This window comes from Oncorhynchus gorbuscha, linkage group LG19 (assembly GCF_021184085.1).
Source record: "Oncorhynchus gorbuscha isolate QuinsamMale2020 ecotype Even-year linkage group LG19, OgorEven_v1.0, whole genome shotgun sequence".
Taxonomy (NCBI): domain Eukaryota; kingdom Metazoa; phylum Chordata; class Actinopteri; order Salmoniformes; family Salmonidae; genus Oncorhynchus; species Oncorhynchus gorbuscha.
Window position 1 is genome coordinate 72182812 of NC_060191.1, and position 24216 is coordinate 72207027.

The 24216-nt window shown below is 44.9% G+C and overlaps 2 protein-coding genes across 2 annotated transcripts; both read right to left on the bottom strand.

The window, feature by feature from the left end:
* Positions 1-745: 745 nt before the first annotated feature.
* On the bottom strand, positions 746-11982 carry LOC124004964. The gene is given in 12 exon segments (XM_046313767.1): positions 746-1662; positions 1851-1974; positions 2274-2501; positions 2664-3476; positions 3728-4016; positions 4118-4453; positions 8493-9387; positions 9519-9642; positions 9771-9998; positions 10068-10940; positions 11166-11460; positions 11724-11982. Coding segments are annotated over 12 exon segments (5364 nt in total). The 5' UTR covers positions 11966-11982.
* Positions 11983-18881: 6899 nt separating this feature from the next.
* Positions 18882-24173, bottom strand: LOC124006338 (extracellular calcium-sensing receptor-like). Its single transcript, XM_046316301.1, has 6 exons — positions 23633-24173; positions 22553-22838; positions 21595-22401; positions 20419-20649; positions 20152-20275; positions 18882-20019 (listed from the first exon to the last, which is right to left on the bottom strand). The coding sequence occupies exons 1-6, from the start codon at positions 23842-23844 to the stop codon at positions 19106-19108; spliced, it is 2574 nt and encodes an 857-aa protein (XP_046172257.1). The 5' UTR covers positions 23845-24173; the 3' UTR covers positions 18882-19105.
* Positions 24174-24216: the final 43 nt, after the last annotated feature.

Here is a 24216-nt window from a genome sequence, read left to right on the forward strand (position 1 = left end):
TCACTATTTGACAGAATCTGTAGATTACAGTATACTGTGTCTTTGGATGGGAAGCTGCCACTGTTGTTGTTGTGTTAAAGGATGAGCTAGAGGCCTTGAGGTGTTTACTCCCCCGGGACTGTGCTCTGTGGCATTAGCAGCAGCTCCTCTGTACCTGGAGAGACACATCCCACTGTACGTGTGTGTGTCAAAGGGACGGCTTGTCTGTACCAGATGGTTATCTGTCTGTCTGTCTGTCTGTCTGTCTGTCTGTCTGTCTGTCTGTCTGTCTGTCTGTCTGTCTGTCTGTCTGTCTGTCTGTCTGTCTGTCTGTCTGTCTGTCTGTCTGTCTGTCTGTCTGTCTGTCTGTCTGTCTGTCTGTCTGTCTGTCTGTCTGTCTGTCTGTCTGTCTGTCTGTCTGTCTGTCTGTCTGTCTGTCTGTCTGTCTGTCTGTCTGTCTGTCTGTCTGTCTGTCTGTCTGTCTGTCTGTCTGTCTGTGCACACAATAACTTATGGAGACAGCCTGTCTATCTTTGACAATGTCCTAATGTTCATGTTTCAATATCTATTATTTCACAAAAGGTTTTTGTTGATTGTGATTTATTTAAATACACACAACACTAAAAGCACTAAACACTACACAGTAAGTGACTTATATTCTTTTAACAAGGTTCAAACATGCAGCAGTTGTTGTCCTCACAGTTTACTCCAGAACATTTGACAAACAGTATATCAATTAGTAGGCCTCAACATTTTCTCAAATATGTTAATGACGGATATCATTGGATGTCTTCCCCATCATATGTTTCTTGGTGTTTTGCTCTGGCCTCAGCAATATAATCAAACATTTAGGAGCAAATATGCAGAAAAGTAAACCAAAACTAGAGGCCAGAATAGCAAAGATTTCCACAGCTACAGTGAACTTCCCAGGAGAGCTGACATAAGCTGGGATAAAGGTGATCCAGACTGCACAGAATATGAGCATGCTGAAGGTGATGAATTTGGCCTCGTTGAAGTTATCAGGCAGCTTCCGAGCCAGAAAAGCCAGCACAAAGCACAAGAGAGACAGGAGTCCTATATAACCCAACACAGCCCAGAAACCAATTGCTGAACCCACATCACACTCTAGAATGATCTTTTCCTGATATGTTTTCATATTCTTGTAGGGGAAAGGAGGGGAGACTGTTAACCAAAGAGCACAGATCAGGACCTGTATGAGAGTGAAAGCCAGAACACTGAGTCTCTGCTGTGGAGGACCAAACCATTTCATGACATTACTGGCTGGAAGTGTAGCCCTGAAGGCCATCAACACCACTATGGTTTTCCCCAGAACACAAGAGATGCAGAGGACGAAGGTGATCCCAAACGCTGTGTGACGCAGCATACAGGACCATTCAGAGGGCCGGCCAATGAAAGTAAGAGAACACAGAAAACACAGAGTCAAGGAGAAGAGCAGCAGGAAGCTCAGCTCAGAGTTGTTGGCCCTGACGATGGGGGTCTCTCTGTAACAGTAGAAAATGAATGATGTCATCACAGTAAGAAACACCCCTAGCAATGAAAACAAGGCCAGCAGTGTCCCCATGATTTCCTCATAAGATAAGAATTCAACTTCTTTCGGACGGCAGGAATCTCTGTACGTGTTGGACCAGTATTCCAACTGACACCTCATACATTCGATGGAATCTGAGGTTAGATGGGAAAAAAAAACAACAGTCCACTTTTACAATCGTAAAGCAATTACATACTAAGATCGATGTCTGAAATATGACATCATTTAAAAAATTGTTTTTTTAGGAACGTGCCTCTGGGACCTGTGTCGATTTCTGAGTGACTGTTTCAGTGAGCCGTAATGCTGTGTGTTTGCTCATCACCTGTAGCGTTGCTGATCTCTCCGTCTGAACATGGCACACAGTCAAAACAGCATACGGGCTTTCCTTTCTGCACAGCCTTACGAGTGCCTGGGGGACAGCTCTCACTGCACACTGACACAGGTATCTTTAGGGGACAGAGAGCATACATATTACTGTAAATGTTACATGTTTTACTCCAACAGGGTCTGTTACCGTTTTCACTGCACACTGACACAGGCACCTGATGCACAGAAAACAGCGAAAACAACCACAACAACTCAATCAAAAGGAGTGTAATGACAGAATCATGTTTTTAATATACTTGTGTACACTTAGATCCTAAAATGTATTTTGACCTAGAATATGAAGAAAACAAATAGTTTTTGTATTCACTGTAGAATATATATATACAGAGAGAGATGTTTGAGTGACTAAGAGCCGCACCTTTTCACTACGTCCTCTCCATATGACGCTGATGTTATTCATCATGAACTGGTGGCCTTTTGGCAGTGCGGCATCATAGGTCCCGACGGTGACTCCATCCATGGTGCCTGGGTTAGTGATTTGTAAGTTAACCAGTTCGTATCTAGCCGGTGAGTCTCCATTACCGTCGAAAAACACTCTCTCCCCCTCTTCTGTTGTGAAATTCACTGTTTGAAGGTAATACAAAACCTTTTGTGTTTTTTTGGGTGGGGGGAGAAATTACAAAAATAGTTCAGCTACTAAAAAAGTTGAAGAAAAAAAAACGCATAATCTCTCACCAGTGTATTTGTTTATGATACGTAACGTGTGACAATGAAAACTAGTGAATTCTCTTGACTGGTTCCTGCTCACCTGCCAGGGCTGTATGCGTGTGGGTTGAGCACAGCTCCCGTTAGAGAAGGGTCCCCGGCTCTCCTCACATGTCAACAGGTTGTGGAGGGCGTGAGCTACAGCGTAGACAGACTTATACACGTTATTACTGAATGTGAACTCGGACACATCTGTGAACGTGTTCTGCACGTCTCTTAAACTCTCAGAGCCGTTGCACGGCTTCCTCTTAGGTTCTGTAGTCATATTGAGTGAGCAGTCGAACACAATCTCCCAGAAATCCCTGAGAAACATGCTGTCGGGGAAGTGAGAAGGGTGGACGTCCTTCAGATGCTCTCCCAGCCCAGGGATGTGAGCCCTGGTCACCGTGAAGCCTATGGCGCCTTGCAGGGCGCTGTGTCCCTCGATGGCAGTGAGAGAAGGATCTGTGATCCACGCATCGCTGCCGATCCACTGTAGTCCTGTGATATTGTGCCTGTAGAGCTCACTCACCAGAACCTTGATCTCCCTGTGGGTCATGAAGGCCATGATGACCTTTGAACTGGACTGTTTAATAATCTCCACTATCCTGAGAATCTCATGGCGCGGACCTGTCTGCTCAAATGCCTCAGAGTATTCTATACACACTCCCTCCTCCTGTGCAGCTAGCATGAAGGTGGCTAGGCCTCTATTCCCGTAGTCATTATCACTGCTTATAGCCCCCACCCAGCTCCAGCCAAAGTGCTTGACCAGTTGGGCCAAGGCTCTGCTCTGGTAGAAGTCACTGGGGATGGTTCTAAAGAAGGAAGGGAACTCCTTTCTGTTACTCAGACACCCACAGGTGGCGAAGTGGCTGATCTGTTTTAAGTGAGGGTCACAAAAGACAGTTTGTGACGTTAGTGACAAAATATCACACCACTTCTGAAAATGACAGCACATCTTATCACAGAACTTCTGAATATGACAGCACATCTTATCACAGAATAGATTATACTGTAGATACTTGTGCATTTGATTTAAAAGCTATGTGGAGTAGTAATTTGTTCAAGCTGACATTGTATTTACTAGGCAGTTTAGGTTGTTCAATTTATGTTCATTTTGTATCTTACCACTGGTATTTGAAACCTCCCAACCATCTGTGCCATTCCGATAGTAGGTGTTGATCCAGAATGCCCAAGGATGGCCTGGACTGTGTCCGATTTACTGCAGTTGTTGTCATTGATTATGCTCTTCTGCCCGTTCACCAGAGCCATCGCAGCTCTCAGTATATCCATAGTGCCACAGTTATTGTAGATTTTGTATCCAAGCTTAATGCCTGGAAGAATTTCATAGTTTCTGTTGATCTCCTCAATTGCAAAGATCATTGTTTGAGCAAACTGGAATTCTCTGAAATTATAACTAAAAAAAATGTGTAGTTAGAAATGATTTCATACACGTTAAACTTCAAATAACAAAAAACAACAACGTTTGAATCAAATAAACATGATGAATATACCTACTTTATGCATCTACGAATTTTAGGGATTGTCTGAAATGTGTCTATGACCCCATCTTGTTCGGTGCGGAACGAGAAGATGCCTCCGATGACAAGGTCCCCGTCCTTGGCCATGTCTGGCAGCTCTGCCCTGCCCTGCAGCCTGCACACAGGCTCTCCCTCCCCCATCACCACCAGCAGCACCGACAGGACCAGCTCCAGCTGTGGCATGGCTCCTGGCTCTGTAGTGCAGTCAGGGCTCTTAGACTCTACAGCTCCCGGCCTCAGCCCCATATATAGCCCCTGGCCCCCCGCCCCTGCAGCAGGGGTAGCTGCTATGGCTCCATCCCTGGTGTGGCTCCTGGAGGAGGAAGGTCTCAGGAGACCAGGGGACACTCAACCAAACAAAGAATAAAAGACACGTTGAGATGCTGTCTCATTGTGATCAGGATGTTGTTTTTGTTTTGGCATGGCACTCTCTCTGGTTGTTGGGAAGGTGGCATGGTACTCTCTCTGGTTGTTGGGAAGGTGGCATGGTACTCTCTCTGGTTGTTGGGAAGGTGGCATGGTACTCTCTCTGGTTGTTGGGAAGGTGGCATGGTACTCTTTCTGGTTGTTGGGAAGGTGGCATGGTACTCTCTCTAGTTGTTGGGAAGGTGGCATGGTACTCTCTCTAGTTGTTGGGAAGGTGGCATGGTACTCTCTCCGGTTGTTGGGAAGGTGGCATGGTACTCTCTCTGGTTGTTGGGAAGGTGGCATGGTACTCTCTCTGGTTGTTGGGAAGGTGGCATGGTACTCTTTCTGGTTGTTGGGAAGGTGGCATGGTACTCTCTCTGGTTGTTGGGAAGGTGGCAGGGTACTCTCTCTGGTTGTTGGGAAGGTGGCATAGTACTCTCTCTGGTTGTTGGGAAGGTGGCATGGTACTGTGGTTGTTGGGAAGGTGGCATGGTACTCTCTCTGGTTGTTGGGAAGGTGGCATGGTACTCTGGTTGTTGGGAAGGTGGCATGGTACTCTCTCTGGTTGTTTCGAAGGTGACATGGTACTCTCTCTTGGTGTTGGGAAGGTGGCATGATACTCTCTCTGGTTGTTTCGAAGGTGACATGGTACTCTCTCCGGTTGTTGGGAAGGTGGCATGGTACTCTCTCTGGTTGTTGGGAATGTTCATGGTACTTTGTTTGTTGAGAAGGTGGCATGGTACTCTCTCTGGTTGTTGGGAGGGTGGCATGGTACTCTCTCTGGTTGTTGGGAAGGTGGCATGGTACTCTCTCTGGTTGTTTTGAAGGTGGCATGGTACTCTGGTTGTTGGGAAGGTGGCATGATACTCTCTCTGGTTGTTGGGAATGTTCATGGTACTTTGTTTGTTGAGAAGGTGGCATGGTACTCTCTCTTGGTTGTTGGGAATGTGGCATGGTACTCTCTCCGGTTGGTGGGAAGGTGGCATGGTACTCTCTCTGGTTGTTTTGAAGGTGGCAAGGTACTCTGGTTGTTGGGAAGGTGGCATGGTACTCTCTCTGGTTGTTGGGAAGGTGGCATGGTACTCTCTCTGGTTGTTGGGAAGGCGGCATGGTACTCTCTCCGGTTGTTGGGAAGGTAGCATGGTACTCTCTCTGGTTGTTTTGAAGGTGGCATGGTACTCTGGTTGTTGGGAAGGTGGCCTGGTACTCTCTCTGGTTGTTGGGAAGGTGGCCTGGTACTCTCTCTGGTTGTTGGGAAGGTGGCATGGTACTCTGGTTGTTGGGAAGGTGGCCTGGTACTCTGGTTGTTGGGAAGGTGGCATGGTACTCTCTCTGGTTGTTTTGAAGGTGGCAAGGTAGTCTGGTTGTTGGGAAGGTGGCATGGTACTCTCTCTGGTTGTTGGGAAGGTGGCATGGTACTCTCTCTGGTTGTTGCGAAGGTGGCATGGTACTCTCTCTGGTTGTTGGGAAGGTGGCATGGTACTCTGGTTGTTGGAAAGGTGGCATGGTACTCTGGTTGTTGGAAAGGTGGCATGGTACTCTGGTTGTTGGGAAGGTGACATGGTATTCTCTCTGGTTGTTTGGAAGGTGGCATGGTACTCTGGTTGTTGGAAAGGTGGCATGGTACTCTGGTTGTTGGGAAGGTGGCATGGTACTCTCTCTGGTTGTTGGGAAGGTGGCATGGTACTCTGGTTGTTGGGAAGGTGGCATGGTACTCTGGTTGTTGGGAAGGTGGCATGGTACTCTCTCTGGTTGTTGGGAAGGTGGCATGGTACTCTCTCTGGTTGTTTGGAAGGTGGCATGGTACTCTCTCTGGTTGTTGGGAAGGTAGCATGGTACTCTCTCTGGTTTTTGGGAAGGTGGCATGGTACTCTCTCTGGTTGTTGGGAGGGCGGCATGGTACTCTCTCTGGTTGTTGGGAAGGTGACATGGTACTCTCTCTGTTTGTTGGGAAGGTGGCATGGTACTCTCTCTGGTTGTTGGGAACGTGGCATGGTACTCTCTCTGGTTGTTGGGAAGGTGGCATGGTACTCTGGTTGTTGGGAAGGTGGCATGGTACTCTCTCTGGTTGTTGGGAAGGTGGCATGGTATTCTCTCTGGTTGTTGGGAAGGTGGCATGGTACTCTCTCTGGTTGTTGGGAAGGTGGCATGGTATTCTCTCTGGTTGTTGGGAAGGTGGCATGGTACTCTCTCTGGTTGTTGGGAAGGTGGCATGGTACTCTCTCTGGTTGTTTTGAAGGTGGCAAGGTAGTCTGGTTGTTGGGAAGGTGGCATGGTACTCTCTCTGGTTGTTGGGAAGGTGGCATGGTACTCTCTCTGGTTGTTGCGAAGGTGGCATGGTACTCTCTCTGGTTGTTTTGAAGGTGGCAAGGTAGTCTGGTTGTTGGGAAGGTGGCATGGTACTCTCTCTGGTTGTTGGGAAGGTGGCATGGTACTCTCTCTGGTTGTTGCGAAGGTGGCATGGTACTCTCTCTGGTTGTTGGGAAGGTGGCATGGTACTCTGGTTGTTGGAAAGGTGGCATGGTACTCTGGTTGTTGGAAAGGTGGCATGGTACTCTGGTTGTTGGGAAGGTGACATGGTATTCTCTCTGGTTGTTTGGAAGGTGGCATGGTACTCTGGTTGTTGGAAAGGTGGCATGGTACTCTGGTTGTTGGGAAGGTGGCATGGTATTCTCTCTGGTTGTTTGGAAGGTGGCATGGTACTCTGGTTGTTGGAAAGGTGGCATGGTACTCTGGTTGTTGGGAAGGTGGCATGGTACTCTCTCTGGTTGTTGGGAAGGTGGCATGGTACTCTGGTTGTTGGGAAGGTGGCATGGTACTCTGGTTGTTGGGAAGGTGGCATGGTACTCTCTCTGGTTGTTGGGAAGGTGGCATGGTACTCTCTCTGGTTGTTTGGAAGGTGGCATGGTACTCTCTCTGGTTGTTGGGAAGGTAGCATGGTACTCTCTCTGGTTTTTGGGAAGGTGGCATGGTACTCTCTCTGGTTGTTGGGAGGGCGGCATGGTACTCTCTCTGGTTGTTGGGAAGGTGACATGGTACTCTCTCTGTTTGTTGGGAAGGTGGCATGGTACTCTCTCTGGTTGTTGGGAACGTGGCATGGTACTCTCTCTGGTTGTTGGGAAGGTGGCATGGTACTCTGGTTGTTGGGAAGGTGGCATGGTACTCTCTCTGGTTGTTGGGAAGGTGGCATGGTATTCTCTCTGGTTGTTGGGAAGGTGGCATGGTACTCTCTCTGGTTGTTGGGAAGGTGGCATGGTATTCTCTCTGGTTGTTGGGAAGGTGGCATGGTACTCTCTCTGGTTGTTGGGAAGGTGGCATGGTACTCTGGTTGTTGGGAAGGTGGCATGGTACTGTGGTTGTTGGGAAGGTGGCATGGTACTCTCTCTGGTTGTTGGGAAGGTGGCATGGTACTCTCTCTGGTTGTTGGGAAGGTGGCATGGTACTCTCTCTGGTTGTTGGGAAGGTGGCATGGTACTCTGGTTGTTGGGAAGGTGGCATGGTACTCTGGTTGTTGGGAAGGTGGCATGGTACTCTGGTTGTTGGGAAGGTGGCATGGTACTCTGGTTGTTGGGAACGTGGCATGGTGCTCTCTCTGGTTGTTGGGAAGGTGGCATGGTACTCTCTCTGGTTGTTGGGAAGGTGGCATGGTACTCTCTCTGGTTGTTGGGAAGGTGGCATGGTACTCTCTCTGGTTGTTGAGAAGGTTAGCATGGTATTTAGGTTATATACCTCTTTCACTACATTTTAGCCATACTCTGACAATAAATACAAATTCTGCTGAATTGGACTTAGTTCATAATCAAAAAATCAACCAATTCCATTTCTAGTTATACATGGTTTATTTTCAACATTTAACATTTAAACATTCAAACCTGAAATACTTCAAATGTAAAATTAAGTACATTATCATGAGAAAACAAAACAATATATGCATTCATGCTGACATTTTTCCCATCATCAACTTTTTAGTGTTTTTCTCTGGTTTCATTAAAATTATATAACATTTAGGTGCAAATATACAGAAAAGCAACCCAAAGCTTGAGGACAGAATGGCAAAGATCTCCACAGCTACAGTGAACTTCCCAGGAGAGCTGACATAAGCTGGGATAAAAGTGATCCAGACTGCACAGAATATGAGCATGCTGAAGGTGATGAATTTGGCCTCGTTGAAGTTATCAGGCAGCTTCCGAGCCAGAAAAGCCAGCACAAAGCACAAGAGAGACAGGAGTCCTATATAACCCAACACAGCCCAGAAACCAATAGCTGAACCCACATCACACTCTAGAATGATCTTTTCCTTGTAGGTAGTGAGGTTTTTTATGGGGAAGGGAGGGGACAGGACCAACCACAGAGTGCATATCAAAGCCTGGACAAACGTGAAGGACACTACAGTCAATCTCTGCTGTGGAGGACCAAACCATTTCATGACATTACTGGCTGGAAGTGTAGCCCTGAAGGCCATCAACACCACTATGGTTTTCCCCAGAACACAAGAGATGCAGAGGACGAAGGTGATCCCAAACGCTGTGTGACGCAGCATACAGGACCACTCAGAGGGCCGGCCAATGAAAGTAAGAGAACACAGAAAACACAGAGCCAAGGAGAAGAGCAGCAGGAAGCTCAGCTCAGAGTTGTTGGCCCTGACGATGGGGGTTTTCTTGTATCTGAAGAAAATAAATGCCACAATACTCGTCAAACATGTTCCTAGCAGGGAGACAGCAGTCAGCAACACTCCCATGATTTCTTCATAGGAGAGAAATTCTATTTCCTTCTTTTCACACATATCCCTCTTCTTATTGGTCCAAAACTCAGGATGACATTGATCACAGGTGACAGAATCTATAAAAAAATAAAATAAAAGGAATGTAATTAGTTTTATAAAGACGAGACACAAACTATTTTTCATTCCAGGACAACTGTGTAGGTCGTTTTTTTTCTTCTCTTACCACTGTTTGACTTATTGTTACTACCTGTGTCATTGCTGATTTCTCCCTCTGCACATTGGATACAGTCATAACAGCATTCAGGCTTTCCTTTCTGTACAGCCTTACGAGTGCCTGGGGGACAGCTGTCACTGCACACTGACACAGGCACCTGTAAAATAAAAAAAACAGTGGTGTTTTATATTAGAGAACATGGTGACACAATCCACTACTCTGTGTACAGTTACAAAATGATAGCCTGCAACACATAGCGTGTATTTGACAATCAATTAGTCGCACCAGCTTTGCATTCTGCGTCCACACTAAGGAGCTGTTGTTGATGGTGAGTTGCCTGTCTGCAGGTAGGGAGGCATCGTAAAGACCCACGGTAACAAACTCCACACTGCCGTCCTCTTTCGGCTGCCAGTTGATGATGTCATACTTGGCAGTAACGTCCCCTTTCTCGTTGAAATACACCTCCTCCCCTTCCTTTGTCTTGAAACGCACGTTTTTTATGTGCTCGAGAATCTAAGGAGACATAACAATAACAGTAATAATATTAACATAGCAGGAATGCTTTTTTTTTGTAGTTAGAACTGAAATGTCTGACACATGAAAATCTGAGTTACACTTCCTAATGTGTGCTTATCAACTCACTGTCTGTGGATCAGGCTGTGTCTTGTTGCCACACGTCTCCCCACAGCCCCAAGCATTATGGAGGGCATGGGCCACAGCCAGAACACCTTTATAGACATTATTAAAGATAGCCATTAGAGACAGATCAGTGAAGATGTTCTGCAACCCAGACAGATTCTCCCTGCCTGTACACTCTCGCTGAGACTGACCCGTCTCGGACTCTGAGCTCTCACCCTGCCTGAAGCGACAGTCAAACAGAGCCTCCCAGAACTCACTGAACATGCTGCTGTCAATGCCGGCGGAGTTAAGCGGCCTCACGTCCAGGATGAACTCTCCCAGCCCTGTGACATGGGCTTTGGCGATGGACAGGCCTATGGCTCCATTTAGGACGTGGTGGGCATCCACCCTGGCGATGTAGGAGTCAATGATCCATCCCTCGGAGCCCACCCACTGGTAGCCTGTCAGATTGTGGAGGGCAAATTGCCTCACCAGCAGGTCTAGGTCCAGGAAGGAGAGGAAGGCAACAATGACCTTGGATTTGGACGTCTTGATGCTCTCTATGACCCTCTGCAGCTTCTCCTCAGGGTCTGTCCTGAAGAAGGCCACAGAGTACTCCAGACAGATCCCCAGCTGCTCTGCCGTCTCAATGAACGTGGCCATGCCGTTATTTCCATAGTCGTCGTTGGTTCGGATGGCGCCCACCCAAGTCCATCCAAAGTGCTTGACCAGCTGGGCCAGGGCTCTGCTCTGGTAGCGGTCACTGGGGATGGTTCTGAAGAAGGAGGGGTACTTGACTTTATCACTCAGACACCCACATGTGGCAAAGTGGCTGATCTGAGGAAATAAATTGTACAGGAGTCACAATAGACAACCAATTAGGACATACAACTATCTATCAACAGTATAAGAATAGACAACACATCCAAATACTACTATTTAGGGGGGAAAGCATTTTTCAAAAAGTTTTTAATGACTACCAATGAGCATGTTTTGAGTTAATGTATAGAACATCTTAATTCACTGATACCCTCGTGACTCCTAACCCTGCCCTCTGCCTACCATCGGGATATGGAAGGGACCGAGGACGGTAGCAGTGGCCATGCTGGGTGAGGAGGAGTCCTCCCCCATGATGGCCTGAACCTGGGCTGGTCTGGAGCAACCTGAACCCTCTGTGGCTGTCTCCTGGTTCCCGTTAGCCAGCGCCAGGGCCACCCTCACCCCTCTGGCTATGGAGCCACATGAGTCATAGATCTTATAGCCTAGAGAGACACCGGGCAACAGGGATGAGCTGTTGTTGATCTCCTCTATGGCAAACAGCATAGCCTGGGTAAACTGGAACGCTCTGAAATTCAGACTGGTTCCAACACGACAGTTGTTAATGTCAGGGTTTGGGGTTCAAATGTTCCCTAACTAAAAATGCACAATATTTTCTAAAAAAAAAATTTTTGTAAGAAATTATTCTAGAGATACATTATTGAAACCGATAATTGTTGATAACCATAGTAAAAAAATAAGGAATTAGCTGTTTTCTTAATATGTATGGTGTTCTTAAAAATTACCATAGTATTTTCCCTGATTTTCAATATTATGCCAACTTTATTCCTGCCAGTAGTTTACCTGCTGCACTGCAGAGGTGGTGGGCTATGTGTGTAGTTCAGCTCTCTGTTCTGCCAGCTGCTGTGGAATGAGAAGATGCCTCCCAGAATGATGTCTCCGTCCTTGGCCAGCTGTGGGTACTCTGGACCTCCTCTCCGCCTGCACATCACCAAGCCCTCTGGCTCTGCCTTGGATAGAGCAGCCACCAGAACCAGCTGTAGCATCGCCCAGCCCTGCTCTGGCCACCTATGTGTGGACAGCATTCCTGACACTGCTAGGCTTCTGTAGTATGCTAGGCTGGCATTACAGGTGCCCAACTAATGGATGGCAGTGCTGAAATGGATATTTATACGGTGTCACACTCCACCAGGGAACGGGCACCATTGGGCATCAGTGAGGGAGGTGCTACATTGCTTCATGATAACAACACTTTATTGATTACCGGAAAATTACTGGCATGTTTAGTGTGGAGATGTTTTAAGGTCATACTAAGGATAATTTTGCTATTTGATTTTGAATTTTAAGACCCCTTGAAGTATCAAAAAAAATTCCCCCCCAAAATATTTGATGAAACATTGAATTTGGCATTACTGCTAGTAGCCCATACAAATGCATTGAATAACATATTCACTACATGGAACAATAGATAGTCCCCCAAAACTAAATCTAAATGAATTTTATTCTGAAGGGTCTTATATCTGACAGATGAGAAAGAACAGGAAATGTAACAATATATTTTTCGCACATAATGGTCTCCATGTAACATAACAAAATGTGGAAAAAGTCAAGGGGTCTGAATACTTTCCGAATGCATTGAATTTGGAAATGATTCAGACCCCGTGAATTTTTCCACATTTTGTTATGTTGCAGCCTAATTCTGAAATGGATTAAATCGTTTTTTCCCCCTCACCAATCTACACAATACCCCATATCGACAAAGCAAAAAAAATAAACATTTTTCATTGTTGAAATTTCTTACAAAAAAAATGATAATAATATCACATTTACATAAGCATTCAAACCCTTTACTCTGTACTTTGACAGTGATTCCAGCCTTGAGTCCTCTTGTGTATGAGGCTACAAGCTTGCTACACCTGTATTTGGGGAGTTTATCCCATTCTTCTCTCATGCTCTGTCAGATTGGATGGGGAGCATTGCAGCACAGGTATTTTCAGTGATGTTCAATTGTGTTCAAGTCCTGGCTCTGGTTAGGGCATTCAAGGACATTCAGAGGCTTGTCCCGAAGCCACTCCTGCGTTGTATTGGCTGTGTGCTTAGGGTTGTTGTCCTGTTGGAAGGTGAACCTTTGCCCCAGTCTGGAGTCCTGAGTGCTCTGGCCAGGTTTACATCAAGGATCTTTCTGTACTTTGCTCTGTTCATCTTTTCCTCAGTCGTGACTAGTCTCCCAGTCCCTGCCGCTGAAAAACATCCCCACAGCATGATGCTGCCACCACCATGCTTCACTGTAGGGATGGTGCCAGGTTTCCTCTTCGACATGAGTCTGACACCTGGCTTTCAGGTCAAAGAGTTCAATCTTGGTTTCATCAGACCAGATAATCTTGTTTCTCATGGTCTGAAAGTCCTTTAGGTGCCTTTTGGCAAACTCCAAGTGGGCTGTGATGTGCCTTTAACTGAAGAGTGGCTTCCGTCTGGCAACTCTACCATAAAGGCCTGATTGGTGGAGTGCTGCAGAGATGATTGTCCTTCTGGAAGGTTCACCAATCTCCGCAGAGGAACTCTGGAGCTCTGTCATAGTGACCATCAGGTTCTCAGTCACCTCTCTGACCAAGGCCCTTCTCCCACGATTGCTCAGTTTGGCCAGGAGGCCAGCTCTAGGAAGAGTCTTGGTGGTTCAAAACTTCTTCAATTTAAGAATGATGGAGGTCACTGTGTTATTGGGGACCTTCAATGCTGCAGAAATGTTTTGGTGCCCTTCCCCATATCCGTGCCTCGACACAATCCTGTCTCAGAGCTTTATGTATAATGCCTTCGACTTCATGGCTTGGTTTTTGTTATGAATTTTTTTATTTTGTTAAAAAAATGTATTCACCTTTATTTAACTTATTTGGGACTGGGGGCAGTATTGAGTAGCTTGGATGAATAAGGTGCCCAGAGTAAACTGCCTGCTACTCAGGCCCAGTTGCTAATATATGCATATTATTATGCATGAAACTCTGACGTTTCTAAAACTGCTTGAATGATGTCTGTCAGTATAACAGAACTCATACGGCAGGCAAAAACCTGAGAAAAAATCCAACCAGGAAGTGGGGAATATGAGGTTTGTAGTTTTTCAAGTCATTGCCTATCCAATATACAGTGTCTATGGGGTGATATGTTGCTCTTCCAAAGGCTCCCACTACATGTCCACAGTCTTTAGAACCTTGTTTGATGCTTCTACTGTGTAGGAGGGGGGAATAAGAGCTGATTGAGTCAGGTCACTGGCCGAGTGCCATGAGCTGATCATGCACGCTCACGTGGGAGCGACCTGCGTTCCATCACATTTTTACAGACAAAGGAATTCTCCGGTGGGAACATTATTGAAGATTTATGTTAAAAACATCCTAAATATTGATTCTGTACATCGTTTGACATGTTTCTATGAACTGTAATATGACTTTACGTCTGAACTTTCGCCTGGACTTGCCCGAGCCTCGTGAGTTTGTATTGTGTACTAAACACGCGAACCAAAAGGAGGTATTTGGACATAAATTACTTTTTCAAACAAATCAAACATTTATTGTGGAACTGGGATTCCTTGGTGCATTCTGATGAAGATCATCAAAGGTAAGTGAATATTTATAATGTTATTTCTGACTTCTGTTGACTCCACAACATGGCGGATATCTGTATGGCTTGTTTTGTTGTCTGAGTGCCGTACTCAGATTATTGCACGGTGTGCTTTTTCGGTAAAGCTTTTTGAAATCAGACACAGAGGTTGCATTAAGGAGATATTTATCTAAACTTATATGCATAACACTTGTATTTTCATCAACATTTATAATGAGTATTTCTGTAAATTGATCTGGCTCTCTGCAAAATCACCGGATGTTTTGGAAACAAAACATTACTGAACGTAACGCGCCAATGTAAACTGAGATTTTTGGATATAAATATGAACTTTATCAAACAAAACATACATGTATTGTGTAACATGAAGTCCTATGAGTGTTATCTGATGAAGATCATCAAAGGTTAGTGATGAATTTTATCTCTATTTGTACTTTTTGTGACTCCTCTCTTTGGCTGGAGAAATGGCTGTGTTTTTCTGTGACTAGGTAGTGACCTAACATAATGGCTTGCCATGCTGTCGTCGTAAAGCCTTTTTGAAATTGGATACTGTGGCTGGATTTACAATGAGTTTATCTTTAAAATGGTGTAAAATACTTCTATGTTTGAGGACTTTTAATTATGGGATTTCTGTTGTTTTGAATTTGGCGCCTTGCAATTTCACTGGCTGTTGGCGAGGTGGGACACTACCATCCCACATATCCCTGAGAGGTTTATTTAACTTCTCTAGGTTATGGGGCATCATTCGGAATTTTGGATGAAAAGCATGCCCAAATTAAACGGCCTGCTACTCGGGCCCAGAAGATGTGATATGCATGTAACTAGTAGATTTGGATAGACAACACTCTAAAGTTTTCAAAACTGTTATAATAGTGTCTGTGAGTATAACAGAACTGATTTAGCAGGCAAAAACCTGAGAAAAATCCATTCAGGAAGTCGTTTTTTTTGTGGGTTTTGTAGTTTTCTATTCAATGCCATTACAGTATCCATTGACTTAGGACTCCATTTGAAGTTCCTATGTATTCCACTAGATGTCAACAGTCTTTAGAAATTGTTTCAGGCTTGTATTCTTATAAATGAGTGAGTAAGACCAGTCTGAACGAGTGGACCCTCACCGTTTCACAGAGCCTTTTCATGCGCATGTGCATTTCTTGTTTACCTTTTATATTGAACACGTTATTGTCTGGTTGAAATATTATAGATCATTTAGGCTAAAAAACAACCTGAGGATTGAATATAAACATTGTTTTACATGTTTAATGAACTTTACGGATACAATTTGGATATTTTTTGTCTGATTGATTTGACTGCGTTTGAGCCTGTGGATTACTGAAGAAAACGCGCTGGATATAAAGAGACTTCATCAAACTAAAGGAAAGTTTATTGAGTAAATTAATGTCTTCTGATTTCCACCATATGAAGATCATCAAAGGTAAGGGATTAATTGTATCTCTATTTCTGAGTTTTGTAACGCTTCTGCTTGGCTTGTTGCTGTTTGTAATAATTTGTCAACTGGGCTATGTTCAGGGCTAGGTATGTTCTGGGCTAGGTATGCTTTTTCCAAAAAGCATTTTATAAATATGACACTGTGATTGGTTTAACAAGAAGTTAATATTTAAACCTATGTCAAATATGTTTTGTTTTCTGAATTTGTATAATGAGCATTTCTGTTTTTGAATATGGCGCTCTGTAATCTCACTGGATGTTGGCCATATGGGACTCTAGCGTCCCACATACCCTAGAGAGGTTATTAACCAGGTAGGCTAGTTGAGAACAAGTTCTCATTTACAACTGCGACCTGGCCAAGATAAAGCAAAGCAGTATGACAAAGACAACAACACAGATAGACTATGTGATAGACTGCATCCAGTTTGCTGAGTAGAGTATTGGAAGCTATTTTGTAGATGTCATCGGCGAAGTCGAGGATCTGTAGCATAGTCAGTTTTACTAGGGTAAGTTTGGTGTAAGTAAGGATTTGTTGTGAAATAGAAAGCCGATTCTAGATTTGATTTTGGATTGGAGATGTTTAATATGAGTCTGGAAGGAGAGTTTACAGTATAACCAGACACCTAGGTATTTATAGTTATCTACATATTCTAGGTCGGAACCGTCCAGGGTGGTGATGCTAGTCGGGCGGGCGAACGGTTGAAAAGCATGCATTTGGTTTTACTACCTTTTAAAAGCAGTTGGAGGCCACGGAAGGAGTGTTGTATGGCATTGAAGCTCGTTTGGAGGTTAGTTAGTACAGTGTCCAAAGAAGGGCCAGAAGTATACAGAATGGTGTCGTCTGCGTAGAGGTGGATCAGGGAATCTCCTGCAGCAAGAGCGACATCATTGATATATATAGAGAAAATAGTTGGCCTGAGAATTGAACCCTGTGGTACCCCAATAGAGACTGCCAGAGGTCCGGACAACATGCCCTCCGATTTGACACACCGAAGCCTGTCTGCAAAGTAATTGGTGAGCCAGGCAAGGCAGTCATTAGAAAAACCAAGGATTTTGATTCTGTAGACTAGAATTTGGTGATTGACAGAGTCGAAAGCCTTGGCCAGGTCGATGAAAATGGCTGCACAGTTCTGTCTTTTATCGATGGCAGTTAATATATCATTTAGTACCTTGAGCGTGGTGGAGGTGCACCCGTGATCGGCTCGGAAACCGGATTGCACAGCCGAGAAGGTAAGGTGGGATTCTAAATGGTCAGTGATCTGTTAATTAACTTGGCTTTAAAAGACCTTAGATAGGCAGGGCAGGATGGATATAGGTCTGTAACAGTTTGGGTCTAGGGTGTCACCCCCTTTGAAGAGGGGGATGACCGCGGCAGCTTTCCAATCTTTAGGGAACTCGGACGATACGAATGAGAGGTTGCACAAGCTGGTAATAGGGGTTGCAACAATGGCGGCGGATAGTTTTTGAAAGAGAGGGTCCAGATTGTCTAGCCCAGCTAATTTGTTCTAGTCCAGGTTTTGCAGCTCTTTCAGGACATCTTCTATCTGGATTTGGGGGAAGGAGAAGCTGGGGAGGCTTGGGCGAGTAGCTGCAGGGGGGCAGAGCTGTTGCCCAGGGTTGGTTGTAGCCAGGAGGAAGGCATGGCCAGCTGTAGAGAAATGCTTGTTGAAATTTTAGATTTTCATGGATTTATCAGTGGTGACCGTGTTACCTAGCCTCAAAATCCTTCCAGGATATTTCTGCTCTCCTGCGTCTGACTTCACTGCCACCAGTTCCGCAAACCTTACAGTGGAAGGCTACCTGAAATGTTTGACCCAAGTTAAATAATTTATAGGCAATTCTACCAACTACTAATTGAGTGTATGTAAACTTCTGAACCACTGGGAATGTTATGAAAGAAATAAAAGCTGAAATAAATAATTATCTCTAATATTAGTCTGACATTTCACATTCTTAAACTAAAGTGGTGATCCTAACTGACCTAACGCAGGGAATGTTTTGTAGGATTAAGTGTCAGGAATTGTGAAAAACTGAGTTTAAATTTATTCAGCTAAGGTGTATGTAAAATCAAATTAAACATCACTATTATTTTGTAAAAAATGTAAGGTATTTTTGACATGTTTCAATAAAGTTGTTTGAAGTAGAAGCTCATCTTTTGTAGGTATTTTCACTTGGAAATGAGTAATAAGTAATTAAGTAGAAATACACTTTATTTTAACTCGAGAAAGCCTGTGTAACACCTAGTAATTACATTGTACTTATGCAGATATTACATGTATTATGTGGTGTAGTTGTGGGTTTATCCTCTCACTTGGTTGGCAAGGAGGTTCAGCTCGTCATAATGGTAACATTAATTGTAAGGAAAAACTATTATAATCTGGGATGACATCTGGGATGACGGTAGACCCTAGTCAGTAAGGTGGGTCTATATCCAATCTGTTTCAGTAAACCCAGGTGATACACCTTTTTTTGGGGGGGGGGGGGGGGGTTGCTGTCAACAACATACATTGAGTGGAATTTTTTTGAAGAGTTCGCATTCACAGGTAGGTAATGAGGGCCTATTGATCCTTCAACATTTGTAATCTCGGACACCCAGCGCATTTGTCCACAAGATATTACAACCTTGTGACAATTATTCCTGAATAGGATGCAGCTGAGAAGAAACTACACACTAAATTGGTCAATTAAATGGAAACTTGCCCATTTGTAACAAGCTTTTGTTGTTACACCTCCGTAATTACAAACTGCAGTTACCACCAGTTAAATAGGGTTATTTCAGTGTAACTATACAATTAACCACATTACTTGTTACAGCGTAATTACACATAAGGACCCCTTAAAAATAAGTGTTGACAAAAATATGCAGCATGATGAGTTCATTGTTTTGGTTTTACCCTTTTAAAATAACTGGCAGAAGTGATTTAAACATTTTATTAGTTTCACTGAGTTTCAAAGGTTATTATCACAGCTGAGAAGAAATCTCTGAGAAGTTAGCAGAGAAACCATTGTCAGCTATAGTTTCTTGCCTATTACACAGATAAGGATATAAAGATACGAGATTAAACTTATTATCTAAAAACATTACATTAAACAAATACTTTATAAATAATATCATCTAACATCAAAACATTTTAAAGTCAGTAATATATTCAAAAGGTGTTGTAACAAAGTCAAAGGGTTTTTGATGATGTTTTAGCCATCAAATGTTTTTTGGTGTTTTTCTCTGGTTTACATAAAATTATGTAGCATTTGGGGAGAAATATACAAAAGAGCATTCCATAACTAGAGGCCAGAATAGCAAATATTTCCACAGCTACAGTGAACTTCCCAGGAGTGCTGACATAAGCTGGGATAAAGGTGATCCAGACTGCACAGAATATGAGCATGCTGAAGGTGATGAATTTGGCCTCATTGAAGTTATCAGGCAGCTTCCGAGCCAGAAAAGCCAGCACAAAGCACAAGAGAGACAGGAGTCCTATATAGCCCAACACAGCCCAGAAACCAATAGCTGAACCAACATCACACTCTAGAATGATCTTGTCCTTATATGTCTTCATATTGTTGTATGGGAAAGGAGGGGAGACTGTTAACCAAAGAGCACAGATCAGGACTTGTATGAGAGTGAAAGCCAGAACACTGAGTCTCTGCTGTGGAAGCCCAAACCATTTCATGACATTACTGGCTGGAAGTGTAGCCCTGAAGGCCATCAACACCACTATTGTTTTCCCCAGAACACAAGAGATGCAGAGGACGAAGGTGATCCCAAACGCTGTGTGACGCAGCATACAGGACCATTCAGAGGGCCGGCCAATGAAAGTAAGAGAACACAGAAAACACAGAGTCAAGGAGAAGAGCAGCAGGAAGCTCAGCTCAGAGTTGTTGGCCCTGACTATGGGAGTCTTTCTGTAGTTGAAGAATATCAGTGCTATTGTCATTGTCAGACACCCACCAAACACAGAGAAGGCTACCAGCAGTATACCCATGAGTTCCTTGAAGGTGAGGTATTCAATGCCTTTCAAATGACAGTTATTCCTCTCTTCATTTGACTTGTACTCGGGGGGGCATGTTGTACATGTCACTGCATCTGAAAGCATAAACAGTTGTATTATGTACAGCGAGTACATCTTTAGAAAGACTAGTAAAGTGCTGGCTGAGATTCTTCCCAAAATGAACAGGATGAAGGCTAGCGTAAAGGCTACGAGTCCCGAGGTCTCACTTGTGGTGTTGCTGAACTCCCCGTCTGCACAGGCAATGCAGTCAAAGCAACAGAAAGGTTTCCCCTTAACGAAGGCCCGGCGTGTCCCTGGCAGACAGCTCTCACTGCAGATAGACCTGGGTACCTGGAACACACAGATACCCTTTACGCCGCTCATACTTAAACACACACAAGTTCACAGTATACTTTAATGCAAAACTCTTGAAGGAACACATTCACAGTTGTGTTGAATGATTAATAGATGCTTCCCCCCAAACAAGTCTTCACCTCAGGCTGATTGTCTGCCCAGACAGCACTCACACCTTCCTTCATCTCAAACCTCTGGCCCTCTGGTTGTGAGGCATCATAGTAGCCGATGGTCTCAAACAAGATGTACCCTGTGCTATCCATCTGCCAGTTGACCAGGGCGTAGCGTGCCGATGGGTCCCCCTGATCATCAAAGAACACCCTCTCACCATGCTTAGTGGTGAAATTCACCTGGGTCAGGTAATGTAACACCTGGAGGAAGGAAATCAAATAAGGGGTGTTGATTTTTTAGCTTTTTACCCCTTTTCCCCCCCAAAAAATCGTTGTATCTAATTGGTAGTTACAGTCCTTGTCTCATCGCTGCAAATCCCGTACGGACTCGGGAGAGGCGAATGTTGAGAGCAATGCATCCTCCCCTAACCAAGCTGCACTGCTTCCTGACACACTGCTCGCTTAACCCAGAAGCCAGCCACACCAATGTGTCGGAGGAAATACAGTACACCTGGCGACCGTGTCAGCGTGAATGCGCCCAGCCTGGCACAGGAGTCTCTAGAGCGCGATGGGACAAGGACATACCTGCCAGCAAAACCCTCCCTCAACCCAAACAATTCTGGGCCAATTGTATGCCGTCCCATGGTTTTCCCGGTCCCGGCTGGCCGAGACTTAAACCCAGAATTTCTATTGGCACATCTAGCAACTGCAATGCAGTGCCTTAGACCACTGCGTTACTCGGGAGGCGCAGTGGTATTTTTTTTAACACAGTCTTACTTTCTCTACCCGATCTCGTGTCATAGTCAACAGGTGTTATTTGTTAGCTTAGTAAAGCCACATAGTTACAGGCTACAGGTGTTATTTGTTAGCTTAGTAAAGCCACATAGTTACAGCCTTCAGGTGTTATTTGTTAGCTTTATTAAAGCCACATAGTTACAGGCTACAGGTGTTATTTGTTAGCTTAGTTAAGCCACAGTTACAGGCTACAGGTGTTATTTGTTAGCTTAGTAAAGCCACAGTTACAGGTGACAGGTGTTATTTGTTAGCTTAGTAAAGCCACATAGTTACAGGCTACAGGTGTTATTTGTTATCTTAGTTAAGCCACAGAGTTACAGGCTACAGGTGTTATTTGTTAGCTTAATAAAGCCACAGTTACAGGTGACAGGTGTTATGTGTTATCTTAGTTAAGCCACAGAGTTACTTTACCTGCCACGGCTCTATTTTATCCCTGGCTGCACATGTGTTATCTTGAAAAGGCCCCTTCCCACTCTGACAGGTAGTGAGCAGGTGTAGCGCGTGAGCCACAGCATACACAGCCTTGTAGATGTTGTTGAGCAGACTAGCATCTGACACGTCTGTGTAGCGGGATCCAGTGTCTCTCAGGGATTCCCTCCCTGTGCAAGCTCTGACCGGGGAGCCAGGAGTCATGCTACAGCTGAACACGCTCTCCCACAACTCCACCAGACCCCTGTCCCCCAGCTGAGTGGAGGGCCGCCTGTTGGCCAAGAACTCCCCCAGGCCGGGGATGACCGCGTTGGGCACAGCGAAGCCCACCGCCCCCTGGACCACGGCGTAGTTGACGTGGGAGGCGATGTAACGGTAGGTGATCCATCCCTCGCTACCCACCCACTGCAACCCCGTCACGTTCTGCATGTGCAGCTCTTTTATCAGGATTTCCAGGTCTGTGCCGTCTGCAAACGCCACAATCACCTTGGAGGTGGACTGTTTAATGATGTCCACCACCTTTAGGAACCACTCTCTGGGGTCGGTCCTGTAGATTGCCACTGAGTAGTCGACACACACCCCTTCACTGGAAGCTGCTTTCAGGAAGGTGGCCATGCCATTGTTACCATAGTCACTGTTGGTTCTGATGGCCCCCACCCAAGTCCAGCCAAAGTGTTTGAGCAGCTGGGCCAGGGCTCTGCTCTGGTAGTGGTCACTAGGGATGGTTCTGAAGAAGGAAGGGTATTGCCTTCTGTTACTCAGACATGCACAGGTGGCTGAATGACTGAGCTGGAAAGACAAAGACAGACGATTCTAACACACTGATCAAACGTTGCCGTTCTGTTGAAAGTAGCACATTGTGCCACAGCAGTATTTTCACATAGTACCATATCTGCCTTTCACTCTCTCAATACATACAGACATACACTCCCTGACTCACCACTGGTATGTGAAAGGGCCCCATGGTGCGCGCCATGGCTATAGTGGAGGTGGACGTGGTCTCCCCTATGACAGCATGCACGGTGGAGGGCTTGGTGCAGTTCTGTGGCTCCTCCTCATATCCGTTCATCAGAGCCAAGGAAGCCCGCACAGACAGGGGGATGCTGGGGCACGAGTCAAAGATCCTGTAGCCCAGAGACAGGCCTGGCAGCAGCTCAGAGCTGTTATTGATCTCCTCTATGGCAAAGATCATAGTTTGGGCATACTGGAGCTCACCTGGGTCCAGCCTGCAGAGAGGACTTCTAGAACTGTCACTTCAGTTTTAGTCAGTGAAAACCCAGCCAGAAACAGACCTATAAAGTGTTTAGTCAGTGAAAACCCCAGCCAGAGACAAATCAAATCAAATGTATTTATATAGCCCTTCGTACATCAGCTGATATCTCAAAGTGCTGTACAGAAACCCAGCCTAAAACCCCAAACAGCAAGCAGACCTATAAAGCATTTAGTCAGTGAAAACCCATCCAGAGACCTATAAAGCATTTAATCCGTGTAAAACCAAGCCAGAGACAGACCTATAAAGCATTTAGACAGACCTAAAGCATTTAAAAAACCCCAGCATTTTTAGTCAGTGAAAACCCCAGCCAGAGACCTATAAAGCATTTAGTCAGTGAAAACCCATCCAGAGACCTATAAAGCATTTAATCCGTGTAAAACCCAGCCAGAGACAGACCTATAAAGCATTTAGTCAGTGAAAACCCCAGCCAGAGACCTATAAAGCATTTAGTCAGTGAAAACCCCAGCCAGAGACAGACCTATAAAACATTTAGTCAGTGAAAACCCCAGCCAGAGACAGACCTATAAAGAATTTAGTCAGTGAAAACCCCAGCCAGAGACAGACAGTTTTCAACACTTTTTGAATATAATGTCTCTTACACACCTGTGATCATACATGTTTGTCCACGTGAACAGAGACATAAGCGTTATTACATTTACATTACATTTAAGTCATTTAGCAGACGCTCTTATCCAGAGCGACTTACAAATTGGTGCATTCACATCAAACAATTCAACATTTACTTACCCTTCACACTGAATGCTTCCTGGGTTGACCTGCAGAGTTGGATTCACACTGACTGGGTTTTGGTGAAAGGAGAAAATACCTCCTAAGTTGATGTCTCCCTCCTTTGTGAACTGTGACAGTTCTTTTGTTCCATAAGATCTGCACACAGGCTGCCCAGCCTTAGCTGTCACTGTCAGTAGAGTGATCACCAGGAGGTCTGCTAGCTGCAGCATAGCTTTTCACTGAGTCTCTCACCTCTCACCGTCCTGACAATGCTCCATCTGGGCTCCTTTATACGTTACCATTAATGATGGGTATGATGCTATAGGAGCTTAGAACTGTTTCAATGTCTTAGTTTCGACCAATGATGACACTCACTGTGTGATTGTCAAAACAGTTGGCCTATTAGGTGTTAAAAGGGATCCCTAAGAGGTTTTAAGTAAGAGTAGTGCAGTCCCGTGTGTCTTTCCCAGAACCAATGGCTCAGTCACTTCGGAATATAGATTCTAGAAGATGAGTACTCTGAAGAATACTTTTTTTTTACATGGAGAGCGTTTTGGGAAATCAGAAAGTTTCCGGTGAAACTGTAATTCAGGCAGAAATAC

Excerpts from the sequence above, each read along its gene's own strand:
- LOC124006338 (XM_046316301.1), bottom strand. The coding sequence starts at position 23,844 with ATGCTGCAGCTAGCAGACCTCCTGGTGATCACTCTACTGACAGTGACA. Across the intron at positions 22,839-23,632 it reads GGAAGCATTCAGTGTGAAGG|GCTGGACCCAGGTGAGCTCC; the intron begins GTAAGTAAATGT and ends TCCTCTCTGCAG. Across the intron at positions 20,650-21,594 it reads ATAAAATAGAGCCGTGGCAG|GTGTTACATTACCTGACCCA; the intron begins GTAAAGTAACTC and ends TCCTTCCTCCAG.